General features: G+C 41.0%; 1 protein-coding gene across 1 annotated transcript in view; it reads right to left on the reverse strand.

Annotated features, from left to right (window-relative positions):
* The window catches only part of FAT4 (FAT atypical cadherin 4), a gene marked incomplete at its 5' end in the record, with an annotated part of 260980 nt that overhangs the window by 51351 nt on the left and 196690 nt on the right, over positions 1-12939 (reverse strand). Inside the window, 2 exons of the mRNA XM_019521824.1 lie at positions 1101-1351; positions 11185-11365. Coding sequence (XP_019377369.1) covers positions 1101-1351; positions 11185-11365 — 432 coding nt within the window. The remainder of the gene's footprint in view (positions 1-1100; positions 1352-11184; positions 11366-12939) is intronic.

Genomic DNA, 12939 nt, shown 5'->3' on the forward strand with positions numbered 1-12939 from the left:
GAGAGGGTCCAGAGGAGGGCCACTCGTATGATCAAGGGACAGCAGGGTAGGTCCTATGAGGAAAGGTTGCGGGACCTGAACCTGTTCAGCCTTCAAAAGAGAAGGCTGAGGGGGGATCTTGTGGCCTGTTATAAACTGGTTAGGGGGGGGATCAGCAGGCGCTGGGGGAGTCCCTGTTCCCCCAAGCACCGCAAGGAGTGACCAGGAACAACGGTCACAAGCTGGCAGAGGGAAGGTTTAAGTTGGACATCAGGAGGCGCTACTTCATGGTCAGGGCGGCTAGGGTCTGGAACCAGCTTCCATGTGAGTTGGTGCAGGCTCCCACCCTGGGGGTTTTTAAGAGGAGGTTGGATGACCACCTTACTGGGGTCGTTTGAACCCAGTACTCTTTCCTGCCATGGAAGGGGGTCGGACTAGATGATCTGCTCAGGTCCCTTCCGACCCTAGAAACTATGAAACTATAATAACCACAGTAAAAATGGGATTTATCATTTTAAAAGTGCATATTATACTTTAGAGAACATGCTAAATTGTTTTAGGTCAACTAACATTCCTATATTTTTATACCAAAAGTAAATTTGCTATTGCAAGGAACTTCAAAACTGAAGTTTTCAGATTGAGTATATCACAGCTTGAAAAAACTGATTTTTTAACCATAGAGGTTTGCACGATGGAATTTATTTGTGACGTCAATAAGAAATGTTCCATTGACTACCCTGTATGTTTTTCTTAATAAACCAGCATTTATAGTACTTTTCATCTTCAAAGGTATTTAAGGACATTATCTTATAAAAATCAATGCTGTGAAATAACAAAAAGCAAAATAAGAACATCAGCTTTTCTGAAATACCTTGCATTAATGACTTTCAAAATAGATTAAGATTATTTGGGCTATAAAGACAAGAATACACTAAAGAAAACATTATAGTTACTAACGTCAAATGCTACATCTTGTCTTTATTAATTATCAGCAAGATGACAAATGCTTTAAAATAGTTACAGGAAAATATTTTTTAAACATATTTTTATGGAATGATTTATCATCTATTTGTATATCTGTATTAGCCAATGCTACTGCAGCACTGCTTTTAGCGATTTACCTGAAGTTGTAGGTGATGGAATATGGGTGACATAAGGATGGTGCTGAAATTTAGGAGGATTGTCATTTACATCAGCAACACTGACAAGTACGCTGGTGGAACTGGAAAGAGCCCTGGGAAAACCACCATCGCTGGCCACAACTACCAACGTGTAATTCTCCTTTGTCTCTCTATCTAATAGTGCACTAGTGATAATTTGTCCTGTTGATGGGTTGATTGTGAACTGTGAATTGCCACCGATTAGCTTGTAACTGTTCAAAAGACAAAAAAGGGAGAAAACATTTTCCATTAGTATTCTCATAAGACAGACATCTTGTTACTTGAAGATAATTAAAATTAGTTAAGATGTTTAGAATAGCACGTCAGGCCTGGCTAACAGTGCCTCATTTCCACAAGTTTTGTTCCCAAAAGTAGTAACTCACTCACGTTGTACAATTGTGCTGGACAGTACAAGGGGCATTATCTCTAAGAAAGATGCAGAAAACTTCATCTCTTTCATGGGTCAAAAGATGGTCTATTATTCAGATTTCACTGTGTTAACAAAATAAATGGCCAGATCCTGTTCCACCTATTAGGCACCTAAGTGAACTTATGCATGTAGGTGTCATCCTATTCCATCCTGTTCAAGACCCTGAAAAACAATTAATGCAAAAGGCTGATGGGTCCTCTTCCAGCTTGCTGCTTTTGTGACAGTCTTAAGGCTTAAGGTAATAGTGTGACATGAGCTATGGACAGGCATTCATTTCTAGTGCTGCAAATTTCGGGCAAATTACTGGGTCATCCTAGTCTGGTGGCAGGGGAACATTTTACCCACACCACTGTTCCCAGTCTCCAGGAGGAGTGGAGCAGTGGGAATGTACAGCCATTTGTTCTTGTGTGAACTGTGCAGGTGAGATCTTCCTGGTTGAAAGGAAGGCATTTCTCCTGCTAGAACGTAATCACAGAATCATAGAAAGTTAGGGTTGGAAGAGACCTCAGGAGGTCATCTAGTCCAGTGGTTCTCAATCTCTTTTGTACTAGGACCCACTTGTAAACATCAGTGGTAAGTCCCGACCCAGTGCCCCTCACTCCCAACCCACTGCCACCAGGCTCCAGCCCCACAGTGTATGTATGGGGAGGGGGAATATGGGGCAGGGTGTGTGTGGCAGGGGCATGAGGGGCCCCAGGAAGCCCCCCACAATTCTGCTGAAATTCTGCAAGCCTGCAAGAGACAAGTCAGAGTTTCCCATGTTTTTCTCCTTTAAAGGAGAACCCATTTTTAAAGTTTGTTTGCAACCCTTTCGTACATTTTTGTGACCCACCTTTGGGTTGTGACCCATGGGTTGAGAAACGCTGATTTAGTCCAACCTCCCTCTCAAAGCAGGACTTTCCCCAAGTAGATCATCCCAGCCAAGGCTTTGTTTAGCTGGATCTTAAAAACCTCCAAGGATGGAGATTCCACCACCTCTCTGGGTGACCTGTTCCAGTGCTTTACTACCCTCCTGGTGAGAAAGGTTTTCACAATATCTAACCTAAACTTCCTTACTGCAAGTTGAGACAGTTTTTTGCTCTGTCATCTCCCACCACTAAGAACAGTCTAACTCCATCCTCTCTGGAGCCCTCTATAAAGGCTCTCTGGAGCTCTATTTAAAAGCTGCTATTAAATCCCCCCTCAGTCTTCTTTTCCTCAGACTTAGTAAGTCCAGTTCCTCAGCCTGTCCATAATACTTGTCCATATCCTAAAAGGATACACATCAATCTTTTTTTCATGGATTGGAATAGGACAGGATTACACTTAGGTATCTAGTAAATGGAATAGAATCTGGCCCTAACTAATCTGATAAAACTGAAATCCAGCACAGTAAATATGCAAATTGTAAATAGAGTATTTGCAAATATGAGTAAGGATTTCTAAAATAAAATCAATACTCCTTTCACAGTAATATGAGTTTTTAATCTGCTTTTACCTTTAATGATACCAATTTTAATCCAGAATAATTCAGCTAGAATTGTGAGAAATTGATCTGATATTAATAAAAAGTAACTGGGAGTAAAATTCTTCCTTTAGCCTTTTGTATATGATAAACCATGATTTGACTGTCCATTTTGCTACAGCTCACCATACAGGCTGGGTTCCCAGTTAATACTATTCATTTGTGTTAGACTGCTTACACAGCTATCTCAGATTTTTGTTTTCAAAAGAAATATTGATTCATTATGAAAAAAAATGCTTTTTTTTTCAGTTGGCAAGGTGATACCCACTATCCAAGTGATTAGATATGGGATATTTTTCCAAAATGAAAAAAAAAAAGTTCAAATGCATCACTGCACTGATCATTATTGTAACCCCATTAAAAATACAAGAAAGATAATTGTAATGAGCACTGTATCTCCAGAAATGACTGAGAAACCAGTAGCAGTAGTACTGTTTAAGCTAAAAAACTGTATAGGTATTTGGAAGCAGTATGGTGCTATGAAAAATAGAGAGAAGCATTAGTTTTGCTACTGATTTTAAATCAAAATGGGTTATGACAGAAATAATGACACAGGCCAGGGGCATTTCCTACAAAATTGATAGCCAGCTATAGATAATAGCAACAAACTTTCTCAGTCACTCATTAACCACCACAGAATGCTCTGGGCATATTCATAACTGTTAATTATTATTTAACATGATAGCCATATGCAATTATTTACTGACTCGAGATGTTCAGCTAGGGCTTAAATTTATCCTTATGCAGAGAGCTCATACAAGGGCTTAGCTGAAGACAGTTTTACTAAATTACAAGATACATATGCATACAGAGAGGTGATTTTTTACCCTTAATCTTATTGCCTCTTAATTCCTACTAGCACATTAAGAAAGAACATAATGTTATCAACAGCATCCCGCTCCGCACTTTATTTCTACCAAATATACATACAGAACAATAATACACATTTTTGCACTAAAAAGAGCAAAAATGGATTTTTACAGACAGTAACAATAACGTATATTTGAAAATATAGTGGGCCATCATTTACACTGAACTGGATCTGCAAAACTCCATCAAAATTAACAGAATAGCACAAGTATGTTTCAGGGCAAACACATTTACAAAAAATAAAGGCAATTAATTATTTGCAACAAGACAGACTGTTCTGCCACCTGGCTCTGCCAATAAACTCTTATTTGTCTAATTACCACACTTCTGAAAAAGTGGCAGAATCATATTTGTTTAACTTATATTTCTTTTTATTGTAGCTGCACATAAAGGCCAAAAAACAGGTGGGGTCTCATTGTGCCAAGTTTTCTACAAGCATAAAATAAGTTATAGTCCCTGAAATGATCAGTCTGCAATCAAAACAAATATGAACTGTATTGTGTTCTATAATTTACCAAACTCAGAATCTGCAAAGCCTCAAGAAGGTATGAATGCCAGAGGCCAGGACCCTTATTAAAATGAGCACCTCACAGGGTTTTATATCTACAACAGTGAAGCAAAGTGAAAAAGGGGGGGGGGGCAGGTGTAAAAGTCAGGTGTAGGTGTAAATTCACATTGGTTCTCTAGGTTACCAACATTTAGGTGTTGGAATGCTTATTAGACATTGTGCTCCCGAATGGCAATTCATTGCGAGTTAGAGTGAGATTATACATTAGAGTCAGCAGGTGCTAATTCTCAGAAATGTTAGTCTGTGTTAAGGTTAACTAATCCTAGTGATCAATTACACATTCAGGGTTATTACCATCTCTAATGTGCACTGCTCAGACCTGCCACTTATCAAAAGTCAGGCTAGCAACTTCAAGTCTGCTCCATGCTTGTCCTACTTTCTGGCTCTCTAATGCAAGCCAGGGAGGAGATGGGGGGGGTCAAGGCCCTTCCATGCCACTTAAATTGTTCCCCCCACTCCCCAAATTGCCCCACTGCTCTCCATCAACCCCCAAATACCCCTTCCACCACATAATTGATCCCTCCAACCCTGGATCACCCCCCCACACACACACATTGACTCCTCAATTGGCCCCAGCTGCTGTTCTGCCACCCCAGTTAGCCCAAGAGTAGCAGTGGCAGCAGCAGTTGGAGTTGGAGCAGTTCCCCTTCCCAGCCTGAACCTGGGCTCCCTGCAACCTGTTTTGCCCCCCTGCACCTGGATACAACCACTACTGCCACCCTCTTCCTTCTACCTCAGTTACTGGACCTGGCAGGTCATTGATCTGGATGCACAGAGGCAACATGGTCTGTAGGGACTCCAGGAGAAGGGAGAGGGAACTCCTCCACCAGCATCTCCACCACCCTTGGGCTGATCCAGGTGGCAAGACAGTGATCCCTAGGTGGATGGGGTAAGAAGGAGCGGAGAAGGCAATTGGGGTGGCAGGGAAGTGATGTAGGACTGAAGAGGGCAATCAGGTCAGAGGAGGCAAAAGTCTAGCAACTCCCCCCCACCAACCCTCCGCCCCAAGCTATCCTTCTCCTTTCACCCCTTTTCCCCCATCTCCTCAGTCGCTTTTGCCCAGCTATTTCCAGCTGTTAGTCCAGTGCAACAGAGTCCTAGATGACAGCTAGTTCACCTGGGAGTAGTGCCTCCTGGGATACTGGAGGACTGCAAATTGGCGGTTTTGTGTCAGGCGAATACCCAGAATTTAACTCAAGCTAGGTAGCACAGCTCAAAAGATGATGCTCACCTGAAGTGGTATAACTTTAACAAGTCTAAAGGGTACTTAAAACTTGTTAATGAGTCTTAATGATCATTCAGGGCACTTACAGAAGTGCCTTCCAGGTGCTTCTGATCACACTGTAACTTTTGTGCTTTACACAAAGAGCTTAAAATTACAGCATGATCAACCTTAACAGATGTTTGGCTTTTGCTGGTGGGGACTCGGGATCTCCATGCACCCTGGGGTGAGGCTTGACTGGTGCTTGCCCATGCAAGCACCAGCGCAGCTCTGCAAAGGTGCATGGGATGTGGGCAGAATTGCCCAAAATTAACTCTTACAGAGAACTTGAACACAAGTTCCCGAAGTCACTCTGCCCTAGTGCACATTCAGGGAATAGCTGATTTAACAAGGGTTAATTTTTCACAGGACTGGCCATTCTAAAAGTGCTCTGCAGCTGTGAACATTTGTTTTGTTACAGCTGTAGAGCACTTTCAGGGACCTCATTGCACAAAAAACATAACTTCTGTAAGCGCCCTCAACTTTTCAATGCTCTTAACATGATCTAATTATAATGCATAATCTCACCCTTACATGCCTATAAAGACAATTGAGAGGACACTAAGAGCAATTCAGATTCTGTGCACAGAATGGGGAGCAGGAGGCATCTCTGAAGTGCTGTTCAGGAAGCTTGAAACCAAGAGGTATCAATACCAAGAGAGGTTCTTTGCTGTTTGGCTCAGTTTTAACAGATAGGACTGAGAGCACCCTCACATAGTCCATCCTATAGTCCCGCACTGTCAAACATATGGCCCACAAGCTGGATGTGGCTCATTTCTTCCAACTCATGGGTCTCCTGTCAGGACTGGGAATTTGGGGCCTGCTACAGAATTCAGTGCTAAACAGGCCTGTTGGGGTGGGCATTTGGTGGGGGGTGAATAAGACAGTGACATGTACCACTACCACTTGCCCTCTGCCACCATTTGCCCTGCTGCCATTCAGCCTGTCACCATCACTACCACTCACACTGATGCTCCTGCAGCCAGATGCAGCTTGCAAGGAGCCCTGTGGTCCAGATCCATCCTGGGAGGTGGGCTGAATTTGACCTCCGGCACAGCCTATTAATTCGGGCATTTTTCTGGGAAGTTGTAAGGGTAGGATTGAATACCTTTAGGGTGAGGAGGGCCTATAATTTATGGCTCTTTCTTCCCATGTGTGTGCTAAAACAATTAGGCCACTGGGCAAAGGAGACTCCACCACTACTATTTTTAACTGAATTCAATCCTGTCAATGCCAGCTAGCTATAGTCTGTCTACTGGAAGTCTTTGGGGACTTAGGTTGAAGTCAGGTGCATAACAGCAACACTTTGAATCATTATGGAACTTAGAAGGGAGAGTTAAGTGCAACATCTGAATCACTTTTAATCAAGAACAGAAGGTTCATTGTAGATGCTTAAGGAACTCTGCAGTTCTAAATAGAAACAACAACTGAGCATTGTGGCTCATGGAAGGGCAAATTTGAATCACTCTGAAACTGAGGTAGCTAAACTCTGCCTAAGCCATGGTTTGAACCAGGTGGCTAAATTCTATCTAAATTCCTTTTTGGTGCGAAGAGATCCAGTTGAAATCTGACCCTTTGTGCCTATGTAGGGTCAACTGGAGCACTGTTTCATATATTTATTTGAAAGAATATAGGTATTACTTCCATAAAGTACATTTCACGGCAAAATGGATGTAGCCTGTCCCATTCTTGGACTAAAACACTTGAGAATCTACTGGGTGGATTATGATTCACTTCCATGCCTTTTGTACTACTCAGGATGGTCAAAAGGTTCAGATTCTGTCTGCATGATGTCATCAAAGAAACTCCACCGTTGGAAGGAAATTCTTTAACAGTGTAAATGTACCAAGGGAAGACAGGCATGGCAAGAAGGCAGTTCTACATTAAGATTTTAATGAAGCTTGTGACAATTTAAAGGTGTTAGGCTGGGGCGGGGTTGTTGCTGGCTTACTTATGTCCTAATCCACAAGAAGCCTCTACTTTTACTTTATTCTAAGTTTCTGCTGTCATAATTTACAAGGCATGGGGGTTTCAAACCTCATCTCTTTGAAAACTGGCTGTTGAGCTCTCATGTGCAATGACCTTTTCATTGCAAGCCAGGAAGAAACTTTTGACAATTTAACTATACCTCCAATTATGTAGCAATACAACAAAACAAAACAATATTGCTACATATACTTCTTCCCATGGCCTCCTTTTCAGGCAATCACGTCACAAAGTCCTGCAAAGTCCTGTTTTCTGTCCTAGAATTACTTTTGTGCCTAATATGCATTAAATTTGGGGGGGGAGGGGTTTCTAGACTATATGTGACTGTGGTAATTGTGTATGTGAATGAATTCTTTTTAGTGATTGGGTAGACACTGTTATAGCAAATTGGAGAGAGAAGAATATAGGTGAATGTGGGTAGGTATTATTCAGATATCTTTGCCAAGTTGTATCCATTTCTTGAAGAATTTGGTAAAGGTTTTGGTTTCATATAGAAATCATGACTCAGAATTTGACATATCAGTCTGAAATTTATGCTTTGATTTTCACAGGTGTTAAGCATCTCAAACAAAATTGAATAAGAGTCTTGAATGCACAACATCTTTGAAAATCAGCCAAATTATATATAGCCTTGGATATCTTCTCTTAGGTTTGTAATACCAGTCATACTTTAATTGTACACAAAATTAATATTTGTGTTATTCTGGATGCTGAATTTAGACAAATTATATCCAAGGAAAGCAAAGTCTTCCCTAAGACTAAAAAAAAAAAGAGAAAGAAAACCAAATCAAAACCTCAACACTGTAAAAATGTGTGTGTGTGTGTGGGGGCTACATTTGAAAGAAACATTTCTCTTTACTATTGTGCTTTGTACTAACAACAGAGAATGAAATTATAACAGCTGAAAATTAAGTTTTCCAAAGCACTTTTCTACTGCTTTAAAGAGTCCCAAAAAGCACTCTGATAATTTCTCCTCATGAGATACAAACACTACAATCATCTGTTCTTTGTAAAGATCCTTTCTATAGGCTAAAGAGGTTTTCCAAAACCTTTTTCTTGGAATAATGTTGCTTGGAATAATATTGCATATTATTAATATGGAATTAAAAGCTTTACTGATGCACAATTTAATAAATGTTAAGCTTAGATGTCTTTCAAGGCTTTACAGGTGTCAACTTAAATTTTTATTCCAGATCTCAAGAAAGTAAGAAAGGAAATACTACACTATTTTGTACAAGTTTACCTTTCCACTTCATATTTCTGGATTCATTTTTTCTATTTATGATCACAATTATTTTCTTTGCTCTTTGGAGGAAAATGGTAGATGGAAGAGCAAAAGTGGATGAAGTGAAGCCTCCTATGCATTTAAAGCAGGGGTGGGCAAAATGCGGCCCAGGGGCCACATGTGGCCTGCCAGGCCATTCTATCTGGTCTGCGGGGCCCCTAAAAATTTTATAAAATTAATATTTATCTGCCCCGGCTGCATGTCATGCAGCCCTCGGTGACTTGCCAAAACTCAGTAAGCAGCCCTCTGCCCAAAATAATTGCCTGCTCCTGATTTAAAGGAACTTATATTTTATCAGCCTCCTGTGCATTTAAAGGAACAGAGATATAAGTGTTTGTATTCACAAAAGTTTAGTGGGAAGGGATTACCTACTAGCCTTCATGAATAGCACAGACTGATTAATAAGTAATACCAGACTGCTTTGCATTCCATTAACAACAAATCAACTCTCAGTGGGTAATGTTTAGCTTGTCACTTCCACTTAACATCTTCATTACTCTTGTCTCTGAAACTGGTTATTGCCAGTGCCCAACAGTAGAAATTTTCTGCAGTTAAGAAATGTGTAAGCTGAGTTGTACAAGTCATTTGGCACATAAAACAACAATGCCAAACCCTGCCTTTACATCAGGTTTCTGAATGGGATAAAACAACTTACTTTTTGCCTTGTGCTGTTTTTGCATATTTGTCTGTCAACTAAAGGCAGTAGATGGCTGTGGATTTGTTCAATGAAACCAAAAGTGTGTTGGCAATACGCCAAAAGTGTTTGCCACATGAACAGAAATGAATGGGACTGCAAGATGGGCAATGGTATTTCTGCATCTACAACTCACTCATCTTTAGATGGCTTGCAGTATCTGCTGTAGTGAAGAGATGTACCTTGGATGGCATTTTAACTGCTAATTAATATAGAAACATATTAATATAGAAATGATTAAAATTAGTATTATGAATCTACCTTTCAAACATGGTATTATACAATTGGTCCTGTTAAGCAGGGGTGCTCAATTCCCCAGCCTGCAGGCTAGACCTCACCCACAGAGAGCCCATAAATTGGCTCACAGGTATCCCACAACTCCTTAAATTTGATGGTGCGTGGGAGTGGGGGAAGTGGTGGCAATTAACGCTGCTACTGACCCCCTGCAGCCAAATTTCAAAGCCTTCCATGGCTGGCTCAGCCCCATCCAGGCTGGGAGAGCTCAAAGAGATTGAGCTTCTTCCTGTGTAGCTGGATTGAGCAGGGGCCTGACACAGTTGTGTGGCAATGACTCAGCCACAGCTTGATGCAAATAGGCTATTCCTGCATGGCTGCATCAGCCCTGACTGGGCTGGCACAGCGTGCTGGATTAGGTCCACAGACCAAAAAGGTTGGGCACCACTGATATAAAGTGTAACTAGTTTTCAAACTAGGTTTAAAATATGGCATGAAATCAGAACTTACTTAAGAGTCCTACAATACTATAATAAGAATGGTGAAATGTAAATCCTACTCAAATCCAAGAAACACCAAATTTAAATGCATCAATCTTGTCAGCCTCTCAAATAAAATTTTTCTAATGATTTCCACCACAATGCACAGAAATACTTTACAAATTCTTAATTACAAGTTTACAAACTTTATATCTAATTACATCTCATTTAATCTGAAGCTCAGCGCTGAAATGATCCCATTAAGTGTACCATTCGTCTTTTTTTAAAGGCTATACAAATCTCTTAGGTGACAAATTTTTTGCCTGTTTCTTTCCACCAAGGACAGTCCCAGTCATTTTCATTTTTTGACCTATAAGATTGCATACAATACTCCAACCTATAGACTTCACACCACATAGTGGCTTTATCCATATTTTCTATGTGTATGTAGACAGCCAGATTTTAAAAATTAGCAAATGTAGGGCAGAATTAAATTTTATTTGCTTTTAACTTGGCAGAATTTTAAATAAAATTTACAATTCTGCGTATCCATGTTACCACCCTACATATTATTAAAAATGCCAGGTTTTCCCAAAATATGGTTAGTCCACATAAATCACCATTCTTTTGTGTTTCAAGTACTTACGGGGTGTTGGTGATAAACAGTAGCAAAGCCATTCATCCTAAAGCAATGCACCACACAGTATTAAATATAGCAATAGACAAGGCCATACCTGATAACTGCATTAACTGAAGCATCGGCATCTGAGGAATTTACTAGCAAAATGTCTGTCCCTGTGGGTGCATCTTCTGGAATGGTGGTGGAGTACATATTAAAGGCAAATGTGGGGACATTGTCATTGACATCATCCACCGTGACAGCAATAGTTCCAGTGCCAGTAAGGGCAGGAGAACCTGAGGGGGAAATAGGATGTAAAATGCTAGAGGTTACACATACAACTATACTTATACTGGATATGCCACTCTCAATTTACAAACTAACACTTGAACATGTCATGGTTCACAGAGCTGCAAAGCCTATTCAATCTATAGAATAGTGCCAGTTTTGTGTGTAAAGTAGGCCATCTTAGTACAAAGTACAAATCATACAAAAAAGTTCTTACCGTCATTTAATGCAAGAAATATTTTGTAGAACAAATTTGGTGGGGAAAGATGATCTAGAAAGAACACAGGATGCCTAGTCTGTAATAATCAGGACCAGTTTGTACATGTGGTTGATTTTTATTTTTCTTTTCAAGTGGAAAAAACTGACAGCCTTGGAGACATAAAATCTTATATTTATTTTTCCACTGAAAAATAAAGCAGAAGCAGCGGCAATGATACTTCCCTCACTGCATTCCTTCAGTCTGTCACAACCCTGACCTAGAGAGACCTCCTTTGTGGGTGACAGAACAGTCCAACTTTCAGATTCATTCAAACTTGGATTTTTTACTGAAATTACCATAAATGGTTTCATTTAGCACAAAGCAGGTAGAGGCACAAAGCAGGCACATTTTTAATGATGTGCATATCAGTTTACAGGAAATCAGACTGAACTCATTTTGAGTTTTTTTTTAGTTACTGTTTATCTCCATTGGATTTGAACAACTCTAAAACAGGTACAATTCTTACATTTTTTCCTTTGATCAGTTGCTCTTTGAACATCCTTCTCTGTCCAGTGCAACAAAGGGTCTGAAACCATGTTTCATAGTTTCATCGTTTCATAGTAGTTAGGGGTCAGAAAGGACCCAAATAGATCATCTAGTCTAACACCCCGCCACTGGTCAGAGCACATGCTGGGATCACATGACCCCAGACAGGTGTTCATCCAACCTCTTTTTGAATTTACCCAAGGTAGGAGCGAGGACCACTTCCCTAGGAAGTTGGTTCCAGATCCTAGCCACCATAATAGTTAAATAGTGCCTCCTAATCTCTAACTTGAACCTATTCTCCAGCAGCTTCTGGCCATTGTTCCTCATCAACCCAGGTGCTGCTGTGGGGAAAAGAACCCTACCTATTTGCTGCTGATCTCCCCTAACGAGTTTGCAGGCAGCCATAAAATCCCCCCATAGCCTCTGCTTGCTGAGGTTGAACAGGTTCAGGTCCCTCAGCCTCTCCCCATAGGGCTGCTCTGTTGCCCCCCAACCAAGCAGATGGCCCTCCTCTGAACCCTCTCAAGGCAGGCCACATCCTTCTTAAAGTGCAGTGCCCAGAACTGAACACAATACTCCAATTGTGGCCTGACCAATGTCGTGTAGAGGGGGATTATCACCTCTCTGGACCGGCTTGAGATGCATCTTTGGATGCGCGACAAGGTGCTGTTGGCTTTGCTGGCTGCGGTCTGGCATTGGCAGCTCATGTTCATCTTGGAGTCAGTAATGAGTCCAAGATCCCTTTCTGCCTCTGTGCTTACAAGAGGGGAGCTCCTCAGCTTGTATGTATGCTGTGGATTCCTTCTCCCCAGGTGCAGCACCCTGCATTTATCTACA

Source organism: Gavialis gangeticus, unplaced genomic scaffold, assembly GCF_001723915.1.
Source record: "Gavialis gangeticus isolate Ggan-Ray unplaced genomic scaffold, GavGan_comp1, whole genome shotgun sequence".
In the NCBI taxonomy this organism is placed as follows: Eukaryota; Metazoa; Chordata; order Crocodylia; family Gavialidae; genus Gavialis; species Gavialis gangeticus.